At 60.0% G+C, this 22580-nt stretch overlaps 2 protein-coding genes across 13 annotated transcripts in view; both read left to right on the top strand.

The window, feature by feature from the left end:
* Positions 1-1067: 1067 nt before the first annotated feature.
* On the top strand, positions 1068-20422 carry LLGL2 (lethal giant larvae homolog 2 (Drosophila)). Of its 12 annotated transcripts, none has more exons than XM_015563279.1 (25): positions 1069-1212; positions 8568-8665; positions 9311-9392; positions 9629-9744; positions 10152-10310; positions 11913-12075; positions 12235-12367; positions 12699-12753; positions 13331-13485; positions 14580-14797; positions 14877-14944; positions 15044-15197; positions 15284-15388; positions 15573-15865; positions 15955-16105; positions 16413-16608; positions 17488-17604; positions 17710-17876; positions 18260-18524; positions 18751-18904; positions 19193-19221; positions 19424-19471; positions 19630-19672; positions 19792-19830; positions 20087-20422. In XM_015563279.1, the coding sequence occupies exons 1-25, from the start codon at positions 1138-1140 to the stop codon at positions 20121-20123; spliced, it is 3120 nt and encodes a 1039-aa protein (XP_015418765.1). In that variant the 5' UTR covers positions 1069-1137; the 3' UTR covers positions 20124-20422. The 12 variants fall into 12 exon arrangements, with proteins under 12 accessions (XP_015418769.1, XP_015418773.1, XP_015418772.1 ...); XM_015563280.1 differs by having other exon boundaries at positions 19792-19853; XM_006762764.2 differs by having other exon boundaries at positions 1070-1212; positions 16458-16608.
* A 1219-nt stretch (positions 20423-21641) lies between these two features.
* LOC102761967 (unconventional myosin-XVB-like) overlaps positions 21642-22580 on the top strand; it is a 52809-nt gene continuing 51870 nt past the window's right edge. Inside the window, 1 exon segment of the mRNA XM_015563305.1 lies at positions 21642-21659. Within this exon segment, the coding sequence (XP_015418791.1) occupies positions 21642-21659 (18 nt within the window).

Genomic DNA, 22580 nt, shown 5'->3' with positions numbered 1-22580 from the left:
ATGCAAAGTTGATTGATTTTTTGGGTCACTTCCCACGAAGCCAGAAACCTCGGGGCTAGCACCCTTCAGGTCTCGGCTTAGGCACTTTCTCCTCCTATAGGACACCCCGCACCCCAGCACGAGCTCCTGGCCCCGCTTCCTTCCCTTATGGCGTCTCCGGGGTGGGCCAGGGCTCCTGCGTTTCCAAGCACAGACCTTGGTGTCCTGTGGTCAGTGGGTGGCCGCTACTGGAAGCCGGAAGCTGGAGCACAGATGATCCCCCTCCCCCCCAGGATGATCCAGAAATAGTTTCCCCTGGATGGGGAAGGCATTCTCCAGTGGGCGGACAGCGTCCAGGCCTGGTTTCTTATTGGGAGTAGGTTTCTGATTAGCTTCACTTTGGCCGGTGGGAAGGGGGCCTTTCTGAGCGCACCCCGTCAGGTCGGGAAGCCTGGGGCCAGGGCTGTAGCTACGGAGACCCCAGCAGCCGCGTGGGACAGACCTAGCTCCACCGTGGGTCCCAGGCCTGTGGTGGGAGGGGCCAGCACCCCTGACTGCATGCTCTGCGCGCTCCCCCACCCAGGTTCCCGGCGGCAGTGGCCGGGAGCAGCCTGAGCCCAGCGTGGCCGAGGCCTTCCCTGAAGTTAGAAGGCAGAGCGGCCCAGGCCCAGGTGTGCTGGCTGCCGGAGAGGTTGTGCCCGGCCCCTCCCTGCCCCCACCTGGTGTGGGAGCCCAGCTGGCCAGCCTTTGCATTCCCACCTCCCAGCCGCCCGGGAGAGAGGCTTATGAAGTTTCCCTTTCTGTTTAGCTGGAGTTTTATGGTTTTTCAGAAATCAGGTTAACAATTAAGCTCATTAACCTCTGGGCCTCCTGTTCCTATGAAGCCTGGTAAATGGCTTCCTCCCCCAGCTTCTAGGCTGGGTTTACAAGGCCACAGGTGGCCAGGAGCAGCGTTAGAGCATTACCCAGTCCTGGGCCCTGGTATGGAGCGCCGGTTCCCAGGGGAACCGCCGGCACAGATGGAGCGTGGGGAAGCCGAGGACGGCGGAGCTGACCAGCCCAGGGGCGGCCACCTGTTGGGCTGGGCCCGGGCGGCCTGTTTGCCTCACCCTGGCGCTCAGCAGCTTCTCTTTCTCCAGGAGCTGCACGCCAAGCAGGATGAGGCGGTTCCTGCGGCCGGGACATGACCCAGCTCGGGAGAGGCTCAAGCGGGACCTCTTCCAGTTCAACAAGGTAAGGGAGCGGGAGCGAGGAGACAGCAGGTGCCCAGGTGAGCACCACGTTATCAGCCTCCCGCAGGCTGGGGCGGGGATGAAGGTCCTTACTGGGCACTGCCCGCAATGCCTCAGGGGAATCTGACTTTGGAAATAGGGTTTGATTAGAGGGCTTTTCCTGGGAAGGGCAGTGGGATGCCCAGGAGTTGGGACTCTGCAGATCACCCTGCCTCTTCCAGCCTCGGTTTCCCCGCCTGTGGAATGGGGATAAAACAATCCGCCCTGTCTACCTCCTCACAGGGTTGTGAGGAGGCTTAGGGACAGGAAAGATGAAAGGATATCGAAGCCTGCCAGGTGAAATAATGTTCCTGTGACCCAGGTCCCTTGGGGGAGTGGCTACAGGCCATGGCTGTTCCCACCCTCCTCCGATTGCCTCCTCCAATTGCCTCCAGAATCAAACACAACTTTCTGTAGGTGGAACACGTGATTCCTGGCAGGCTCCAGGCCTGAGTGGGTGGGGAGAGGCACTGGGGGAACCTGCCAGGGTTGGCATTTGACTACCCCAACCCCACACCTGCTCCAAGGCCCCCAAAGCAGAGTGACATGTCACCTGAGATCACGGAGGGTCCCAGAATCTCCTCAGGGCTCCCCCAAGGGGACAGGTGCCCGAGAAGGCCGGAGCTGGAAACCGGAGGAGCACAGCTGTGGTTTATTGGCTCTGGGGCCACCTAGCAATCTGCAGCTGTTTGGGGTAATTAGCCCCTCACCTCTGCCTTGATCTAGGCCAGCGGTTCTCAACCTGTGGGTCGAGATCCCGTTGGCGGTCGAACGACCCTTTCACAGGGGTCGTCTAAGACCATCCTGCCTATCAGATGTTTACATGACGATTCATCACAGTAGCAACATGACAGTGACGAAGTAGCAACGAAAATAATTTGATGGTTGGGTCACAACATGAGGAGCTGTATTTAAAGGGCCAGAAGGTGGAGAACCCCTGATCTAGGCCCTGGGCCTCCATGCCTAGGCTTCCTCTGCCCCAGAGGGTGGACTGCAGGAAGAGGCGGACTGGGGACCCCTCGAGGAGGTGGTGATGGACAGGGGTCCCAATCTGGCTTCACCACGTAAAGCCGGGTGACCCTGTGCGTGGGGTCAGCACAGGCTGGTTACAGGGACACGTGGGATTAGATCGGTTAAGCTGCTCTTTTCCAAGGCAGCCTCCCAGGCCGAGAGCTCCCAGGGCTTCGAGGTGGGCGGTTTTCCCCTCGTGCTCTGCCGTTGTCCTCAACTTCCTGGGCCTGTGGGAGGTGTGGCTGCCCTCAGCGCTTGCCATGAGGCCACTGGCCTCCGAGATCTCCGCTTCCCTAAGTGAGTGCCTCCTCCCACTGGCAGAAGGAAGCTGTGGGCAGGGCTTTTGGGTCTCGGGGAAATGGGGTGCAGTGTTGGAACTGGGGATCTCGGGGCCCTTGGGGACCTGCCATTGTTACTCCCAAAGGAGCAACACATGTTTGCTGGGTGCCTGTCTCAGAACCTCAGCACCCGCTGGAGGATCCTGGGTGACCCCTATATGCCTCCATGCTCCTGGCAACACCAGGATTTCACACCCTGAAAAGGTGGCCAATTTCAGTGGAAACCGGAAAAACAGGCTCAGCAAGGAAGGATGAACCCCCGCCCCAAGTTCTGTTTAGGAGGGTGGCGCTGGGGTGCGGCTAGGGTAGAGGAATCATCCCTCCATGTCCTCCAACTGGTGGTCCCCCCACCTGGCCACCCAGTCCCCAGGCCTGGTCAGGAAGGGGGAGGAGAGGCTCCTGGAATTCCTTCCTCCTTCCATTCACTTGTTAAGAATTGAGCACCTACTGTATATACAGCCCAGGCCTGGGGCTCTGGGAATATCAGATAAGACCTTTGCCTTCCTGGTGGGAGGGTGGGGGCCTATAGTCTGAAATTCCACGGGGTGGGAGCAGAGAGGAAGAAGGGGAGAGTCTGGGTGTGGGGATTCGTCTCATCTAGGCTCTGGGTGAATGGTGGAGCCTGGAGGGTTGGGATTGGAGGGTGAGGCCACATCCTGGAAGATTTGGGAACCTACATGGTTCCACCCATACTAGTCCCTCCCCAGGCTTCCCCCAGGCTGTTGAGTCGCGGACCAGGAAGGCTGTGACATGGGAGTCTGGGCCCGACACTGCAGAGCCCTGGGTATAGAATGCTCTGAAGGTGCCTGGCACACAGGTGCCATACCAGGGCTTTCATTGTGGGGGGCGCTGGCTGGGAATGAGGCCCCCCAGTGTGGTTGGTAACTTCACCCCGTGAGCCTCCGTTTGTCCGCCTGTGAAGCGGTGGTCTGGTGGGTGGTGGGTCCTCAGGCTGTTGGGAAGACGGGTGAGTCAGCTGACAGGATTGATTGAGGGGACCCCGGGACCCCATGGGCACCTCAGTAGAGAGGAAGTGACTCCGAGCGGACATAAGCTCCTGTCAGAGTAAAACCCCTTCCTCGAAAACCCCTCCTGGCCTTTGTTTCCCCTGGTGAAACGACCGGCCATTTGATGAGGGCGCCTGGGCCCTTCCTGCTGGCCCTCCTCCCGGCCCTGAACAAACGCTGTGAGCCTGCCTGCCGCCCCGTCCAGGGCCAGGTGGTTTTGTCTTGGCTTTTTCATGGCTGGGCCCCTGGTGTCAGGTGACAGCCACACCGGGCAGGCCAGGTTGCTGCCACCGCCAGGAATCTGAGCTGACCACACCCGGTCTGGGGCAGTGCCACCCAGCCAACCTGGTGTGCCCCCTGTGGCCCTGGCAGCCCTCCCTCCCCTCACCCCACGCTCTGGGGACTCCTCAGCCCTCAATCTTGGACAGGTCCCCCCCCCTCTTGCCGAGGGCGGGATGAAGGACCCCCGCGCTCTGACCGGCAGCCTTGCCATCTCCCTCCCGGGAGCCTGGAACAGGTCCTGGAGCCAGCGGGAGACAGACGGGCCTCCTCGCCCACACCGGGCTAGTGTTGCAGTTTGGCGGCTCCTGCAAATCTCTCCTTTCCCAGCACTCTGTCAAAGGAGTTCATTGTTCTCTCCTCCCCTGGCAGAGGTCACCTGAGCCAGGAGCAGGGTGGGGGCAGGGGCAGGGCCAGGTGGGCTGGATGCTGAGCTCAGGAGGTAGGGGAGGTTGGCTGCCAGGCATTGGTCATCCTTCCAGCTCGAATCTGAGCTGGAGAAACTGGGATCCGGGGCTTTGAGGGCCGCCCTGGGATCCGTGCCTGCTGTCCCACCCCAACCTCTGTTCTGGGTGGAGGCTCTGTGCCTTGGAAGTCGCACAGCAGGCCATCTCCCCTCCCTGCTCTGGGACTGGGAGGGAAGGTGCTGCCCGTGGGGAACTTGCATGTCCAGGTGGGAGCTGAGTCTTAAAAGGCTGCTGGGAGTGTCAGGGAGGGGCCACCAAGGAGTGGGCAGAGCACCTGAGCTTGAGGGGACAGCTGGACACTGGCCAGAGGTGCCTTCACCCTCCTGCTTCCCACGCTACTCCCGCCCCCAGTTTCCCGCTCCTCCCTGTCACCTCCATTAACTGACCTCGATCCTGTCCCCAAATCCAAGTCCCTTCCTTCCCGATTCCTAACATCTCCCCCATACCTGCTCTGGGGGCCCCACACCTCCTTGCCTAGCCCAGGTCTCTGCAGGAGGACTAGCTCTGCTCATTCGGGGACTTGGGGGCCTTATTCGAATGTTGAATTGGTGCTGACGCTGCTCCTCCCCTCCCTGGGACCGGGGATCCCCCGTCACCACACTGTTCTCATTTGATCCCACTCTCGTGGCCCCTGGCCAAGTAGGGTCCTTGTGAAATTTCCCTTATTTGTGGTTTGTGTTTTTTTTAAATATATTTTTATTTATTTCAGAGAGGATGAGGGAGAGAGATAGAAACATCAATGATAAGGGAGAATCATTGATCAGCTGCCTCCTGCACGCCCCACACTGGGGATCGAACCCGCAACCTGGGCATACGCCCTGATTGGGAATTGAACCTGTGACCTCCTGGTTCATAGGTCAACTCTCAACCACTGAGCCACGCCGGCCAGGCCCCTTATTTGTTCTTAAGGGAGCCTTGTCCCTCCAGAGTTATCACCTTAGAGAAGACACCATGAGGGGCACAGGGAAGAGGAGAACCTGGGAAGGAAGTTGGCCTTAGCGGCAGGGCCTGTGTGTCTGTGGGGTGAGCTGAGCCTTCCAGCCGCCTCAGGTGGTCTTAAGGTTCATCTTAAGGTTCATTGTGTTCGAGCCAACGACAACGCTGGTGTCGTCCCACTTACCACATGTGGAATGTGGCCCAGGCCGAGTGGCTGCCCAAGTCCACGCGCCTTCTAAGTGGCAGGGGGGGTTCAGAGCTTAGTGGGCCCGACTCAGTCCCTGTCTGTCTAGGTCAGCTTATGGGGAAGCGGGGAGGGAGGGGCAGCACAGTGACCCCGGGACCCTGGAGGACGTGAGGAATCAGTAGGAGTGATGGAGTGGTGGGACACACCCTCCGGGTTAGGCCGCTCCGCAGTAGGAGGGGTCGGGAGATGCTAGAACTGCCTGCCAGGGAGTCCGCCCTGTGTTCCCAGGCCTGCGAGCCTGACCCAAGCTGCAGGCTGTCTTCTCCTGGCGGGACTTGCCTGCCCGCGCGCGGCCTGAGGCAGCCTCCTGTAGGCAGCTCAAGTCCCAAGAGGAAAACAGTAAGAGCCACATATGTGATTTGAAATATTCCAGAAGGCCTATCACAAAATTCTTTTAACAAGTGAAATTCATTTTGATGAAAAATTCTGTTTAGCCCACTATCTTCAAAATACTGTTTCAATATAAATTCATGAGACTTTTTAAAAGTCTTTGAAATCCCAGGAGTCTTTTACCCTCACAGCACATCTCAGTTTGGACATTAACTTTTCTTCGGAAATATGTGGTCTGAGTTTAAAGCTAAAGATGTACAGCTGAAAAAGGAGACCCGGCCCAGCTAGTGTGGCTCAGTGGTTGTGTTGACCTATGAACCAGGAGGGCACCGTTCCATTCCCAGTCAGGGCACATGCCTGGTTGTAGGCTCGATCCCCAGTGTGGGGCGTGCAGGAGGCAGCTGATCAATGATTCTCTCTCAACATTGATATTTCTATCTCCCTCTCCCTTCCTCTCTGAAATCCATAAAAATATATATATATATTTTTAAAGAAGATCCAAAGCTTGGTCTGCCCAACTCCAGCCCCTGTTCCTTTGAAACCCAAGAATATTCCTACAGAGTTTTCCAGTAACTGAAGTGAACGTCCATCTGAAATGCAAGTTAATTAAAGTAGAATAAAATTAAAAAGTCTGCCCCTTGGTGGCACCAGTGCTCAGTGTTGCCTTGCGACTGTCGCGCTGGTCACGCGGGCGCAGGCCTCCTGCTGGCCACTGGGCTCCTGCAGGACGCTGCCCGCAGAGTCCTCCAAACCCCAGCCTGCTGCCCCCGTGGTTCTGGGAGGGTGCTCCCGTCCCAGGAGCGTCTTCCCAGGCTCGGGCTGCTGGCCTCCTGCGGCCCCAGCAACCTGGGCTGGCTGCGGCCTAGTGGGGGCCCCTGGGAAGCTTGTCCCCCACACCCCTCATGTGCCCTGCCCTCCTTTTCCTGGGAAATGTTTGCATTCCAGACACTCGCTATCTCCCCACAGCTTCTCCAGGCTCTGCATTTTTGACATAGCTGAGCAGGGACCTGGGCGGCAGCGGGGCTCCTGCTGGGTCGCTGCTGCCCTCCCAGCCGTTTTCAGGGCAGCCTGTCCCTGGCAAAGAGCCAGGCCTGAGGGCACCGCCCACACCTGGTGTCCCCAGACGTCCCCAGAATAGGCCCTTTTGGAGCTGCTCCCTGGCCTGCCCCCAGCATGGGGCCTCCAACCATGGACCACGGGCCTGGACAGCAGGCGGGCAGCCGTTGGGTTTGCTAAGTTATCATTCCAGCTGTCAGCAGGGCTTATCTCTCTCTGCTCCTCGGAGGCCCGACTGGATAGCCAGCCGAAGCCCAGAGCAGAGCCCTGGGCCGCAGGAGAGCGGCCTCATCGTCGCGGTCTTTTCCTGCAGGGCCGTCTCCATGTTTTAAACCAGAAGAAATCACTAGACTTGGGAGCAGGTGCTGGCCTCCCTTTGCCTGCTGTCATCTAGGTCTGCAGGTTCAGGGGCCCTGGGGCGGGAGGTGAGGGGTAGGCTTAGCTGATAAAGAAACAGCAGAAGCCTTCCTGAGATGGTTTGCCGGGTAATCTGTAGGGTTTCTATCTGTCCCTTTAAAACCTGGACTCCATCCCTGGCACCTGTGCCTGCGGGCATGCTCAGAGCTGCAGGCAAAGACGGGAGTCCAGGAGGGGTGATCGGTCAAGTGGCAATTGCAGGACCTCTAGGAACAAAGAAAATGTTTAACAACAGAGGCTGGTGAGCTAGGGCACCTCCCACAGCGAATATTCTTCCACCATTTTGTCATTTCAGTGCTTTGACAGCCTGGGCTGGCTACAGGGGGCACAGGCTACAGGGCTACTGGGGTACAGGAGTATCAGGTGGTAGGGCCCCAATTAGGTCTCAGTGTTTTTTGTTTGAATATTTTTTATTGATTTCAGAGAGGAAGGGAGAGGGAGAGAGAGAGAAACATCAGTGAGAGAGAACTATTGATCAGCTGTCTCCTGCATGCTGGGGATTGAGCCTGCAACCCGAGGATATGCCCTTCAGTCCGCAGGCTGACGCTCTATCCGCTGAGCCAGACCGGCTAGGGCAGGTCTCTGTGTTTTAAGGCATGGCACACGCGTACACTCACAAGCTCGGGGAAGATAGACACACACAGATGTTAGCGAGGTTTACTTCCAGTTGTAGGAATACAGGTTATTTTTGTTTTCTTTTTAAAACTCCTTTATTCCAAGTTTTCTGGAATGCGGATTACTTCTGTCCTAAGACATGAGCAAGAGCAGGTGCCTGCACCAGCACCTGGGATTTCCTGTCTGGGAAGACGGAGAGCTCCCGTGCTAGGAGGACCCTGGCAGAGCAGACAGTCAGGGCTGGAGGAGCCTGGACAGTGCAGGGCTGGGAAGGGCCACCGTGGCTTCCTTCGGACCCCAGTGCCAGGCCCCCAAAGCTTCCTGCACCCCCGTAGGGGGGCTGGGAGTTGCCCACAGTACACCTGGTGGAGGAACTGAGAGTTCCTGGAGACCAAGTGGCCAGTGTGTGTCAGGAAAAATGAGTTCCCGGGGATGGGTGGTCAGTTGGCCCAGGACAGGGTCAGACATGGGCTGGGGGAGGGGGGCGGGGAATGGTCCACACATGGGTGTCTGGGTGGGAGCCTGAATGGGACTTGGTGCCGCCTTCCTGCTGGGGTGGCTCTGTGCTGCGGCTTCTTGGACGTGTCTGTAGGCCCATGTGGCTGTCATTGCAGACGGTGGAACATGGCTTTCCGCACCAGCCCAGCGCCCTCGGCTACAGCCCCTCTCTGCGCATCCTGGCCATCGGCACCCGCTCCGGAGCCGTCAAGCTGTATCCTTTCCGTGCTCCCAGCTCCTGCCCTGGGAAGGCCTGGAAGGGGCGAGGACTTGGCATTGGTGAGGTGCAGCAAGGACCCCCGCCCTCCAGGAAAGAAACAAAGCAAGTTGGGGGCTGGGCTGGGGGTGGTGTAAACACTGCAGGGCAGGGGCCCAGTCCCACTGCTGGCTCAGCCCTCCCTTGGCCGGTTAATCATTGCCAGGCCATGGCCATATCCTGGTGACCAATCTCCTTGCCCAGACTCCTGGTCACAGCTCTTGGGGCTGCGCCCACAAGGGTGCCCGTGGCTTCTCACAGGTGCCACCAAGCGGCAGCTGATGGGTCTGTTGCAGCTCAGGTTGCAGGGAGGGGTGGGGTGGGAGGTAACGCTGAGCAGCCTAACAGTTGCCACGGGGTCGCCCTTACACAGTCATCCCCATCTGCCTGGCTGGGAAAGCTCTCCCTGGTTGGCTGTTCCCACCCTCAGGGGTCAGGTCACTGGCCAACGCCCTCCTCCCCACCCCAGGCCCCAGTCCTGCTGTCTGGGGAAAGGGCCGAGCCACCGTGTGTTACGCCTTGCCCTGGGGCCCAGTCCCTGCTCCAGGGCCAGCAAGGGGTGGCGTCTGCCTCTGGAGGTTTTCCTGAGCCTGCTGCTCCCAGCTACGGTGCCCCGGGGGTGGAGTTCATGGGGCTGCACAGGGAGAACAACGCCGTGGTGCAGATCTACTTCCTGCCTGGCCAGGTGAGGGCCCCTCCGCGCCCTTCTTACTCTCACATCTTCCCGAAGGAGAGGCAAGCATCTGGGGGCCCTGGGTGTGGTGCTGCTGGGAGGACCTGGGACCACCACCCTTCCCCCTCGAGTAGGGGGGCCTTTGGGTTTGGGGCTCTCTGAGACCGCTGTGGTATGTAAAGGCCACTCGAATGCTGGCACTCCCCGGTCAATGAGACAGCACACTCCTGCCCCCGTCCCCTCCCTAGTGCCAGCTGGTCACCCTGCTGGATGACAACAGCCTACACCTGTGGAGCCTGAAGGTCAAAGGCGGGGTGTCCGAGCTGCAGGAAGACGAGAGTTTCACGCTGCGGGGCCCCCCAGGGTAAGGACTCGGCCCTCTTGCTCTCCTAGCCACCCTGACCCATGCACCCAGCTTCAGGGTGGGATCACCCTTTGAAGGTCCTAGGAGCCCTTGGGGGTCCTAGCAGGCGTCTGAGCCCACACGACGCCACCCGAAGGTGCTCTGGGTGGAGTGGGCGGGGCTGTGCAGGAGGCTCCCAGGGGGTCTCTGCTTCCGGGGCGGACTCTGCCATCTGCTTCCTGTCTTGGCAGAATGTAGCCAATATCTTAGTCCTGGCCCGAGACTGGACTCTATTAAAAAAGACCTTACAGCCTGCTTTCCTAGGGATGGCCTTCCCGGGGTGGGGAGAACAGCCAGGGTCGGAAGCCCATCCGTGGGGTCCCTGCCTGGACAGCGGCCAGCTCACGGATAGCTGCTCCCCTCCACAGGGCTGCCCCCAGCGCCACACAGATCACCGTGGTCCTGCCACACTCCTCCTCCAAGACACTCTACCTGGGCACCGAGAGTGGCAGCGTGTTCGTGGTGCAGGTACCAGGCTTCCGCACGCTGGAGGACCGGACCATCAGCTCGGACACCGTGCTGCAGCGGTGAGCCCGCGGACCCCGCTGTTAGGAACCCGTCCCCTGGACTTGGGCATGGCCCTCTCCCTTTGGTCCCGGGAATGTGTCAGGAGCTTACCGTTTCTCTCCTGGGGAGTCTAGGCGGACGGGAGGAGAAGCTCAGCTCCTCGCCTGTCCCCCAGATTGAGAACCCCACCCCATAGGCTATCATCATGGCACCAGAAGGGGTCTTGCGGGCAACTTATCACCTCATTTAATGAGAAGGAAAATGAGGCTCAACATGATGGTGTCGTGTTACCAACTCTCAGCCTCTTTGCCCTGGTGCCATGTATTTCACAACCCCTGGGGCTCCCAGTGGGGCAGACGCGACACACACCGCCCCACGCCAGCCGGGCAGCTTCTGCCCACGCTTGTGCTTTGGCGTCTGTGTCGGTTTCTATTCGCACGCGGGCTCCAGGCCGAAGGTCCTGACAGCCACAGCCCGGGGGGTGCTCCAAAGCTTTGGTGAGATCCGGTCTGGGTCAAGAGGGAGGAGACGGGGGTTGCAGCGGGAGAACATCCTGCAGTTCTGAGGGGTCCGGGGGAGGCTGGGGTGCTGACACTCTTGCAAAGGAGCCGTCTGAGGGAGGTCCCCTGGGGGCGAGTGGCATCAACCCTGCTGCACAGCTTCCTTTTGATATTCTTTTTTTTCTCTCTTTTTCTTTTCGATATTATTTCTTCTCTCTATTTTCCAAGATGGTGTAATTCTCACATTGCTTACTTCTAAGTTAAGGGGAAGAAACTTTTAATTATATAAGTAGTAGATCATTGTAGAATCCTTCAAAAACTGAACCGTTACAGGTAAGGGTACAGGGAGTTGACCCCCCCACTCCCGTTTCTAGAGGCTGGTGCTCGCAGGGTGTGCTGTACAGCATTGGTACGTGGCATGTGCATAAGTACAGAGGGTGCCCTTGGGGGTCGTGTGCACCAGAGCAAGTACAGAGGGCTTTGGTTTGGGTATAGAAATGCCCTCAGGTCCAGGCTGTTTCCTACTTCCCATCCTCAGAGTTGGCTCTTTGTCCCATGCCTGCCACCTCATGGCCTTCTGTTGGCTGCAGCAGCTCCAGACATCACATCAGCATTCCAGGCCCAGGGAAGGAGGTGGCAGGGAGGAAGGGGTCAAGGCTCAAGGCCAGGCCAACTAATATAGAGCTTTGTTCTGTGGGCCTTAAACACTTATTTGGATGAAATACCACCTCCTTACAGAAATGCACTGAATGTGAATGTGCAGTTCAGTGGATTGTAAAGTTAGCATCCCTACAGCCACCCCCAGGCAGAGAAATAGAGCCTGCCGCCTCCCAGGAGCCTCCACCTGCCCTTCCCAGGAGGGACTCCCTCCCTCCCTCCCACCACAGCGACGTTTCTGGAAATCACTTCCCTGCCTTTCCTCAGTTGTGCGCCTGCATTTACATCCTAGCAGGGCAGCACTGTCCTGCTCTACGCATTGCTTCTCTCTCCCCGGATGATGTGTGCCCGCAGCTTTCCGTGCTCACATTCCGTGCCCACGGCCACGTGGAGTGCTGTGTGCCGTCCTCTCAGCCAGGCCCCGGGTGCACGTCGGTGTGGGCTCACGGTGCTCCCCTCTCCCAGGTTGCCCGAGGAGGCCCGCCAGCGGCGGGTGTTTGAGATGGTGGAGGCCCTGCAGGAGCACCCTCGAGACCCCAACCAGGTCCTCATCGGCTACAGCCGGGGCCTCATCGTCATCTGGGACCTGCGGGGCAGCCGCGTGCTCTGCCATTTCCTCAGCAGCCAGGTGGGTGGTGCCTGGGCTGGTGGCAGCCGCCACGGGGCTCTCCCAGATCCCATTACCACACGCAGCCCCTGTGCCAAGCGTGGGGTGGGGGCGGGGGTGTCGGTATCGGGACCATCGCCCTGACCCCAGCCTGCGCTCTCTCCCTTTCCTCCCCTGAAGCAACTGGACAGTGCCTGCTGGCAGCGGGATGGCCGCCTGATTGTCAGCTGCCATTCGGATGGCAGCTATTGCCAGTGGCCTGTGAATCCCGAAACCCAGCAACTGGAGCCCTTGCGCAGCTGCGTGCCTTACGGTCAGTGCTCCGCCCGCCTGGCGGGGGCCTGGCCCTGCCCTGTCACCTGGGACTGCCTTTCACTGTGCGAACCCATGTCCTCTGTTCCCAGCCGGCCTTCCTGCATTCAGGTGTAGGCACCCCCCTCATACAAGTAAAACCTGGGGCCCAGAGAGGTGACGGCTTTGTCCAAAGCCACAGGGTGGGTTTCCTGGCGCCTGTGTGGCTTCCTCGGGGCCGAGCTCCTAAGCAGAGGTCTATGGAGAGGGTGTGGGGTGAGGACTGCTCGTGCAGACCCGCGTGCCTCTGTGGTGGGCAGACCCGTTCCAGCTAATAATTCCTGTTCTTGTAGGTCCCTTTCCTTGCAAAGCTATTACCAAAATCTTCTGGCTGACCACCAGGCAGGGGTAGGTACCGGTCTCTGCCCTTTGCCCTTTCCAGATTGTCCCTGGAGGGCTGGAAGGCCTCTTGGGGGGGGGGGGGGGGGGGGGCTGTGCCTTAGGGTCCCATGTTGAGATCTCAGACTCCAGGGCAGGAGAGAGGGCCGTTCATACCTCATGGCCAAGTCCTGAAAAAGCATTCCCATTCTCTCCCTTCCCCACTCCCGGGAGGCGGTTAAGATAGGCAGGTTTCAGACCGTGTCAGCAGCGGACCTGTTTCTTCAAACACACTCGGGGACCCGTGCATAAGCAGGGGGGGGGCAGCTGTGATTGGAGCAGGGGTGGCTGCAGACTCAACCCACAGCCTGCATGCCCCCCTCGCCCCCAAGTTCCCCTGGGCTGCTGCAGTCAAGAAGAGAGGCGGGGGTCTAGCCTATTGACCCCCTCCTGGGGACCTGGAGTGGCCACTCACCCTGAGATAAGACTCCCCCCGGCTCCTGCACAGAGGCCAGTCACAGGGAGTCCACGCTGCCAGCTCAGCCAATGGCTGTCCGCTGTTGTGTCGAGAGCCCCAGCCCACCGCCCCTCTCTTCTGTGCCTGCAGGTTGCCCTTCACCATCTTCCAGGGTGGCATGCCTCGGGCCAGTTACGGGGACCGCCACTGCATCTCCGTGGTGCACAATGGCCAGCAGACAGCCTTCGACTTCACGTCCCGGGTCATCGACTTCACTGTGCTCTCCGAGGTGGACCCAGCGGCGGGTAGGCGAGCTGAGGGAGTGGTGTGGGGAAGGCCGGCCTGTCTGTAAATAAAGGGGAGGGGCCTGCACAGAGGTTCCCAAACCGGCCACCCACTGGGGGCCACTGAGGCAGCAGCCACAGTCCCTCTCTCCCTGTCTCTGCCAGCCTGGTGGCTCCATGCTTGCTGGCCACCTCTTGCCCACTCCACGCTCTCTTTGCCCTTCCCTGGCTCAAATGGGGTTTTGGTCCAAAGGGGGCAGCTCTGTACTATTGGGTTTAATACCCACCCAGCTGAGAAAAAGGGGCCCGGTGTGGACATGGGGAAGACCTCATGGGCTGGGGCCAGCTCTGGGCCGGCCTCCTGGAGCTCAGCCAGACGGCAAAGCCTGAGTCGCCTCATACACTGGGCGACAGGCAAGCCCAGAAAGGGCCGCTGTCGAAACCCGGAGGCGGCCTGGCGGGAGGTGTCCAGGAGGCGGGCCTGAGGCCGCCAGGGAGGGAGGGGGGACTTTTCACACCTGCCACAGGGTGCTGGGGGCAGCGTCCAGCCTTTTGTCAGTCCTTTTGGATTTTCTACATAAACGGCCCTGTCATCTGTGAACCAAGACAGTTTAATTTCTTCCATCCCCGTCTGCATACCTTGTGCTTCCTGTTCGCATCTTACTGCCTTAGCTGGTACTGGAAAGGGCGCCTTGTTCCTGCGCTTAGTGGGAAAGCTTCGAGCATCTCCCCGTGAAGATGTCAGCTGCAGCTTTTCACAGATGTGCCTTGTCCAGTGGAGGAAGCGCCCCTCTGGTCCTAGTTCACTGAGAGTTCTTGTCATAAACGAGTGGGTCTGGGTTTTAGCAGAGGCTTTTCCTGCATGTGATCCTGGGCTTTTCTTCGTCGGCCTGTTGATGTGAAGGTTTTCAAAGGTGGAAGCAGCCCTGCGCACCTGCGATAAATCCCACTCGGTCGTGGCGTATGTTCCTTTTATCCATGGTTAGATTTCAAGCTTGTGTTTGAATGCAGATTCCCAGGCTCCAACCCTTAAAGCATCAGATTCCATAGGGCCAGGCTGGGAAAACTGCTTCCTACTGGCTTCTGCGGCCCCTGACCCTTGGCCTGTCCCCCAGCCTTTGATGACCCCTACGCCCTGGTGGTGCTGGCCGAGGAGGAGCTGGTGGTGTTGGACCTGCGGACGGACGGCTGGCCACCGGTGCAGCCCCCCTACCTGGCCTCCCTGCACTGCTCCGCCATCACCTGTTCCCATCACGTCTCCAACATCCCCCTCAAGCTGTGGGAGAGGATCATCGCTGCCGGCAGCTGGCAGAACACACACTTCTCCACCATGGTAGGTCCAGCACCCGACCTGGCCCCAGCCCCACCTGGGAGCCAAGCTCCCGCACGCACGTCTCGGTCTCACCCTCTAGGAATGGCCTATTGACGGTGGCATCAGCCTGGCCCCAACCCCACCCCAGAGGGACCTGCTGCTCACGGGGTAGGTGATTTATGCTGCTCTTCTCCTGCATAGGAGGATGTACAGGGTGGGAGCGGTCCCTGGCATTGCCCGGCATCCTTCTCACGGCTCTGCCTACAGGCACGAGGACGGCACCGTGCGGTTCTGGGATGCCTCAGGCGTCTGCTTGCGGCTGCTCTACAAACTTAGCACAGTCCCTGTGTTCCTCACCGACACGGACCCCAGTGAGCACCTCAATGCCCAGGGTGAGGACGAGTGGCCCCCGCTCCGCAAGGTGAGGCCAGGAGCCTGGGGACCGGGAGGGCGGGGACAGGCTGGGTCCAGTGCTCATGGCCACCCGTGGGCCGCCTCTCCCATTAGGTGGGCTCCTTCGATCCCTACAGCGACGACCCCCGCCTGGGCATCCAGAAGATCTTCCTCTGCAAATACAGCGGCTACCTGGCGGTGGCTGGCACGGCAGGGCAGGTAGCAGGCGGGGATGGGGTGGGGAGCAGGGGGAGGAGTGATCAGGTGACTGTGGGTGACGTCCAGGCCCATGAGCTTCCTTCTCAGGATGAGGGCACAGCAGGACAGGACCAGCCCCCACCCCCAACCCCGGGTGCTGTCCCTGGGTGCTGGGGTTGGCTCAGCCCTCTGCCATCCCATCCAGGTGCTGGTGCTGGAGCTGAATGACGAGGAGGCAGAGCACGTGGTGGAGCAGGTGGAGGCTGACCTGCTGCAGGACCAGGAGGGCTACCGCTGGAAGGGGCACGAGCGCCTGTGTGCCCGCCCAGGACCTGTGCGCTTCGAGCCCGGCTTCCAGCCCTTCGTGTTGGTGCAGTGCCAGCCCCCGGCTGTGGTCACGTCCTTGGCTCTGCACTCGGAGTGGCGGCTCGTGGCCTTTGGAACCAGCCACGGCTTTGGCCTCTTTGACCACCAGCAGCGGCGGCAGGTCTTTGTCAAGTGAGCAGGCTGCCCGTGGGGGCTGGGCCTGGGGCCTGGCGCGGACCCTCGGGCCCTGGCCATGCTAATAGTCCAATGTTCCCCCCCAGGTGCACCCTGCACCCCAGTGACCAGCTAGCCTTAGAGGGCCCCCTGTCCCGTGTGAAGTCCCTAAAGAAGTCCCTGCGTCAGTCCTTCCGCCGGATGCGTCGCAGTCGGGTGCCCAGCCAGAAGCGGCGGCCAGCGGGGTCCCCGGGCGAGGTGAGGCCACCCAGGCAGAGCTGGGGGCAGCCAGCAGCGAGCGGACTACCCCTCCCTCCCACTTGCTTTGGCTGCAAGCACAGGCCCTGGGCCCACCAATAGGTTTACATCCCTGCCCGCTGCCCACCAGTTACGTGGCCTCAGTTTTGTCACCTGCTCCTCTGTGCCTCAGCTTCCCCAACTGTAAGAGGCAATAATTGTAGCACCTTAGGGTCAAGTCCTCAGTAAATGCTACCAGGCAGGGAGTGGCGTGAGCTGGGACCAGTCTCCCCCTAGAATGATGGGTGTTGAGCAGTAGATGCCCCAGGGAGGTCAGGCCAGAGCCCCTCTCAGGCCGGCCCCACCCCCGCAGGTGCCGGAGCGAAGCTGCCGGACAGAGCGGCTGGGCCTGCAGAACATGGAGCTGGCGCCCGTGCAGCGCAAGATCGAGGCCCGCACAGCAGAGGACTCCTTCACGGGCTTCGTCCGGACCCTCTATTTCGCCGACACCTACCTGAGGGACAGTGAGTAGCCAGCCCGGGGTGGGAGGGCCTAGGCATGCGCCCCCGGCATGAGGGCAGGTGGGTGGGCCCCGAAGAGGGGCTTCCCTTTGTGAGCGAGTAGAGACCAGGGCCTGCCTCTCCCTCCCCTGCCTGGGCCTCCAGGTCCCTTTGTCCTGGCTTCATGTCCGGGCTCTACCACTCTCCAGAGCAGTGATGGCGAACCTATGACACGCGTTTCAGAGGTGACACACGAACTCATTTTTTTGGATGATTTTTCTTTGTTAAATGGCATTTAAATATATAAAATAAATATCAAAAATATAAGTCTTTGTTTTACTATGGTTGCAAATATCAAAAAATTTCTCTATGTGACACAGCACCAGAGTTAAGTTAGGGTTTTTCAAAATGCTGACACGCCAAGCTCAAAAGGTTCGCCATCACTGCTCTAGAAGATGGGTCTCAGCTTCTCCCCCTGTAAAATGGGGGCATGTCTTCCTCCTAGAATGGCTGTGAGGGTGGGACATGCCTGCTGCTACGCCATGGGCCTGTACAAGCTCCCTCACTGTTTCTCCCCTCTCCCCTCCTGCCCCCTCCTGCCAGGGTACGGGTGGGGCGTGGGCTGTCCGCTCCTGTATTGCAAGGGCCGGCTGTCCCAGGTTCAGAGCCATCAGTGTTTAGGGCCCTTGGTTGTCAGAGAGCCTTCGGCACCTTCTCCCCATTTGCACCCCGGAGGCAGGCAGAGCCCCCTTGTACAGAGGAGGGAAGTGAGGCTTACAGGGTTGGCTGACTTGACCTTGGAGTCACACAAGTGACTGGAAAGGCCAGGACGTAAGCCTAGGTCACCTGGCTCCACCTGACCTCCAGACCCAGGGTGACATATAAACCTTTGCCTCTGGGCAGGCTCCCGCCACTGCCCCTCTCTGTGGGCCGGCACCAACGGGGGTACCGTCTACGCTTTTGCCCTGCGTGTGCCCCCAGCCGAGCGGAGAATGGATGAGCCTGTGCGGGCGGAGCAGGGTGGTCGGAGGGTGCTGGTCTGCCTTGGCTGGGACAGAGTGGTGCATCCAGCCTCACCCTTCGTCCATCCACCAGCCCCATCACCTGCCTGCTTCCTTCCCGTAGTCAAGGAGATCCAGCTGATGCACCGAGCACCAGTCGTGGGCATCCTGGTGCTGGACGGACACAGTGTGCCCCTTCCCGAGCCCCTGGAAGTCGCACACGACCTATCGAAAAGCCCGGACATGCAGGGAAGCCACCAGCTGCTTGTTGTGTCAGAGGAGCAGTTCAAGGTGCCGCACGGTGGGGACGGGGTTCCGGGGATCCTGGGGACATCCAGGGGGCTCATGCCTCGGGCACAGATGACAGTGGCTGGGACTCTGAAAGTTGTGTATGCAGTTGGCATATGCAGTAGGGGCTGCAGGGGCACCGGAAAGGAGAGGGGTCTGTGTGGCGTCCCCGGGCCCAGGTCAGCGGTGGGGACACCGAAGCAGGACCTGTCTGTGGGAGGAAGTGGCCCAGCACCTCATGGTCCAGGTGCAGTGAGCGCCTGTCCTGGCGCCGAGGGCGTGCCGAGACCGAGCCGGCTTCGCTGGGAAGTTGGGTGCACCCGGTGGACGCAGGGAAGTGGTAAGTGGGGTCTGGCCATGGGTGTGACCGCCGCCCTGTGCCCCAGGTGTTCACACTGCCCAAGGTGAGTGCCAAGCTGAAGCTAAAGCTGACTGCCCTGGAGGGCTCGAGGGTGCGGCGGGTCAGCGTGGCCCACTTCAGCAGCTGTCGCGCCGAGGACTACGGGGAGCACCACCTGGCTGTCCTCACCAACCTGGGCGACATCCAGGTGGTTTCGCTGCCCCTGCTCAAGCCCCAGGTGCGTTACGGCTGCATCCGCCGGGAGGACGTCAGCGGCATCGCCTCCTGCGTCTTCACCAAACACGGCCAAGGTGTGCAGGTGGTGGTTCGGCTCGCCTCTGTGAGCGGGCGGGGTGTGGGGCTCCCGTGTGCTGCAGGGGCTGCTGGGAAGGGCAGCCAGGGGGGTGTGGCCAAGGCCAGGCTCTTTGAGAACTTTGGGGGGAGCTCTGGCCCCAATGGCCCTGGTTGGAAGCCCCATTGTCAGCAGCCGCAGGTCCTGAGAGACCAGGCTGGCCTCACCTCGTCTCCACCCCCCAGGTTTCTACCTGATCTCGCCCTCGGAGTTTGAGCGCTTCTCTCTGTCCACCAAGTGGCTGGTGGAGCCCCGGTGTCTGGTGGATTCTGCAGAAACCAAGAGCCACAGTCGTCCCCGCAATGGATCAGGCCCCGAGAAGGCCTTGGGCCGAGCCAGGTGGGTAAAGGGCAGGTGGCCTTTGCCCCAGCCCCTCCCCTTACCCTCCTGATGCGCCCACTGGGAGCTGCCACATTCTCCCTCCCCTGTGAGCTCAGCCCACCCTCCTGGCTCTGGCTCTTTGCCCCCCTTCATATGCCCCTTCCTCCCATGTGAGCTGCCACCAGGCAGGGGCTTGGCTTCCCTCCCAGGCGCCCCCTGCTCAGGGCAGGCCAGGTGAGCTGACCTCATCGGACCAGAGCGGAGAGCCCAGTGCCCCCCAATCTTTACTCTCTCTTCCCCCCACAGGAACTCAGGGAGCCAGAGTGATGGAGAGGGTAAGACAGGCCAGGGGAGTGTGTGAGCACACCTGGGCCAGCTCAGGCCCAGACATTGGGGGATGGAAGGAGGAGAGGGAACCCCAGGGGAACAGGTATGTGTGTGTGTGCGCACGTGCATGCGTGTTCAAGCTGGGGGTAGAAACAGCCACCCCGCCAGCCCTGGGCTCGGGGCTCTCCTAACCTGGCCTCTGCCTTCCAGAGAAGAGGCCGGGCCCCGTGATGGAGCATGCTCTGCTCAATGATGAGAGTGAGTTGGGCGGGAGTTGGGGGCTGACAGGAGGGATGTTCCTTGGCGGGGAGTTTGGAAGGCCAGGGTGGAACTGAGGGTGGCAGACCCACCCAGCACCCCATCAGTGAGAGGCACAGAAAGGCCCCGCCATGGCCTCACCAGCCTCCCTTCCCCAGGGGTCCTGAAGGAGATCCAGAGCACACTGGAGGGAGACCGGGGGTGAGTCGCTGCCGCTTGCAGGGTGGGCCCCCGGTGCCAGGAGAGCACCGGGCATGAGTGTCCTTGTCTGCCACCCCAAGTCCCCATGGAGGGTGACTGCCCTATCTTTGCCCATGCAGGAGCTATGGCGACTGGCGTTCCCAGCAAGTGGCCATGAGGTACAGCCTCAGCAGTGGGGGAGGTAGGGGCCCTGAGACCGGCTGCACGTGGGGAGGGGGCGGCTGGGAGGGCATGCTCCTGGAGGGATGGGAGGAAGAGCCCCATCCCCAAGATCCTACAGGCCAGGGTCCATCCCAGCCCTGACACATGCCCCACTCGTTCTGGCAAATCCCAAGTCTGGGCTCAGGTACATGACGGAGGCCCCGTCCTGCCCAGGATGCACCCGAGTTTCCGTCACTCTCTCTCCTTCCGCAGCCAAGTGAGCAGGCCGGGCGTCCAGGCTGTGCGGTGAACACACTACTGAGGGCTGTTCCTCCGGGCACTGGCCGCCTGGAGAGGCCACGCACCGGGCCGGGCCACAGGCTGGGGCTCCCTCGGCTTCCCTCTGCTGCTGCTCCTGGCCTCGGGAGAGGAGGGACCCCGGCCCCGGGGCTGTCCCTCCCCGGGCCTTGTCTGTCTCGGTCCTTTTGTCAATGTTGCACAGTTTTTATCATCCCCCCCCTGCTTTTTGTAGTGGGTTGGGTTTTAAATTATAAATTTTAACTGCCTCTGGGTGAAAAAGTTTTTAATAAACACCTTATTACCTCTTCACTGGTCCAACAACTTTAATTTTTCAATTATGCAGAAGTTTCCCATATACAACCATTAGCTGGCTCCCCGCCTCTGGCCCTGGGTTCGCCCTGGGACCAGGCTGGTGCTCAGGAGGCTGTTTCCTTGGCATTTGAAGCAGCTAACGGTCCCTGGGTGTCCGGTCATTGCTGGGCCTCTGTCTTTGGGAATAAATGGCGGGAGTTAACCAGCTGGAGTCTGACCGCATCCCTGGGTCAGGGCAGAGGGAGTCCCCTTCCTGTCGGAGGGGAAGACACCCAGCCTGGCCAGTGTGGCTCAGTGGTTGAGCGTTGACCTATGAACCAGGAGGGTCACAGTTTGATTCCCGGTCAGGGCACATGCCCAGGTTTCGGCTTCGATCCCCAGTGTGGGGCGTGCAGAAGGCAGCCGATCAATGATTCCTTCTCATCATTGATGTTTCTATCTCTCTCTCCCTCTCCTTTCCTCTCTGAAGTCAATAAATATATATTTAAAAAACAAATAATAAATACAAAATCCGGTTAGCTAAACCAACTCACACAAATGAACAAGTGACATGAAGTTTCCTTCCAAGGACCCAAGAATTGAAGATAATGGTAACACTGCAAGTGCCAGTAACAGGAGAAACGACACAGCCAGCACTTCCGTGGCTCAGGAAGCTTCGTGGCAGCAGCAAGGATCTGGCTAATCAGGCTGAACAAGATGTTCACACACACACACTCACACACACACACACTCCTGGAAAGGTCACGAAGACTGACAATGGATTTATATCTGCACTCGCTAAGGACGGGCTTTGTCTTAAGTACACTGCGCTTTGAAATATTAGCTAATGTCAGCTAATATTTCAGTTGGCATGTTTCATTTCTAAGAAAACATTCTCATATTGAGAGTGAGATCAACGATTGTTACTGATAGCTGCTCACAAGTGGAAGGGCTGGCATTCTCTGGAACGCGTGTTAATGGAAGCTGGGCTGGCGCGCAGAGAGGAGTTCAGGGTCTTCCCGCGGCAGTCCGGGAGAGGTGACCATGGGGGCAGAATGGAGATATCTGAGAGGTTGAATTGACGGGCAGCCACCCTGAAGGCGAATGAGTGGGGAGGAGGCGGTCACTGCCGACTCCAGGGCCGGGGAGATGGACCAGAGCAGCTGGACACCTGGTCTAGAGGCCTGGATCTTAGAAGCCAGGCAGACCCAACCACTGAACACTGGCTTTGCCAGTGATGGCTGTGTGGCCTTGGGTAAAGGACCTCACTCCTGGGCCTTAGTTTACTTCTCTGTAAAATGGGGCCGAATAATAGGGCCTGCCTCAGGGCTGTAAGGTTTAAAGGAAGAGCCTGTAACATCATTGCACAGCACCTGGCTCCTAGGAAACAACCAAAGGAGTGAAAGTCATGACGGAGGGTGGGTGAGGCCGAGAGGAGGAGATGGTTCCTGGAAGGAGGGAGTGTGGGGTCGGGAGAGGGCTGGGCACAGGGTGCAGGCGCTCACAGTACTTGTGGACAAAGCAGGTGAGGGGGTGAAAGAGAAGAGGAGGAAGAGAGGAGAGAGAACTGCCCGAGGGGGTGGGGCCCCCCTTTCCCGGGTGTCCAGTTGACCAGCTGAAGGTGTACATTTATGCTCTGGTTTCTTTCCGTTTCATTTCACAATCTCAACCACAACAAGCTAACAAAACGCAGGCAGTGCTCGCCGTGTGCCCAGCTCAGCCTGGTCCCCGTCTTCTGGGGAATCCAGGGGCTAAGGGAGGCGAGTGGGTGGCCCCTAGAGCCCAAGGACTGAGAGGGGGGCTCAGGCAGGTCCTTTCTGCACCCCTCACCCCTGGCCCCGCAGCAGTGAGGCCGCGGCAGCGCGGTGTGGCCCGGTGCCAGGCCGGCCTAGCTGGCAGCGACTCCCCGGGGAACAGTTGCCCTGTCCTCAGCCTTTGTCCGCAGCTGCAGCGTCTCCTCTTTCCTGCGAGGCCTCTGCTTCATTGTTATTCGGGGGTCAGGACCCACAGCCACTTGCATTATTGATGCTCATGCCTAAGGCGGGAGGGGGTTGGGGGTTGGGGGGTGAGGCTGTAGACCCCGCCAGAGCAGAGGGCCGAGGGAGTCCCGGGCAGCCAGATCCAAGGGGAGAAGAGAAGCCACCGGGAAGCCCCTCTCCACCGGGCGCCATGGGCG

Source organism: Myotis davidii, unplaced genomic scaffold (genome assembly GCF_000327345.1).
Source record: "Myotis davidii unplaced genomic scaffold, ASM32734v1 scaffold539, whole genome shotgun sequence".
In the NCBI taxonomy this organism is placed as follows: domain Eukaryota; kingdom Metazoa; phylum Chordata; class Mammalia; order Chiroptera; family Vespertilionidae; genus Myotis; species Myotis davidii.
This window is presented reverse-complemented; position numbering and strand designations above follow the sequence as displayed.

What these genes read in the sequence shown, in the direction of transcription:
- LLGL2 (XM_015563279.1), top strand. Translation starts at nt 1,138, where the DNA reads ATGAGGCGGTTCCTGCGGCCGGGACATGACCCAGCTCGGGAGAGGCTC. An exon ending in ACCTCTTCCAGTTCAACAAG is followed by an intron (nt 1,213 to 8,567) that starts GTAAGGGAGCGG and finishes CTGTCATTGCAG; the next exon opens with ACGGTGGAACATGGCTTTCC. An exon ending in CGAGGTGGACCCAGCGGCGG is followed by an intron (nt 13,486 to 14,579) that starts GTAGGCGAGCTG and finishes CCTGTCCCCCAG; the next exon opens with CCTTTGATGACCCCTACGCC.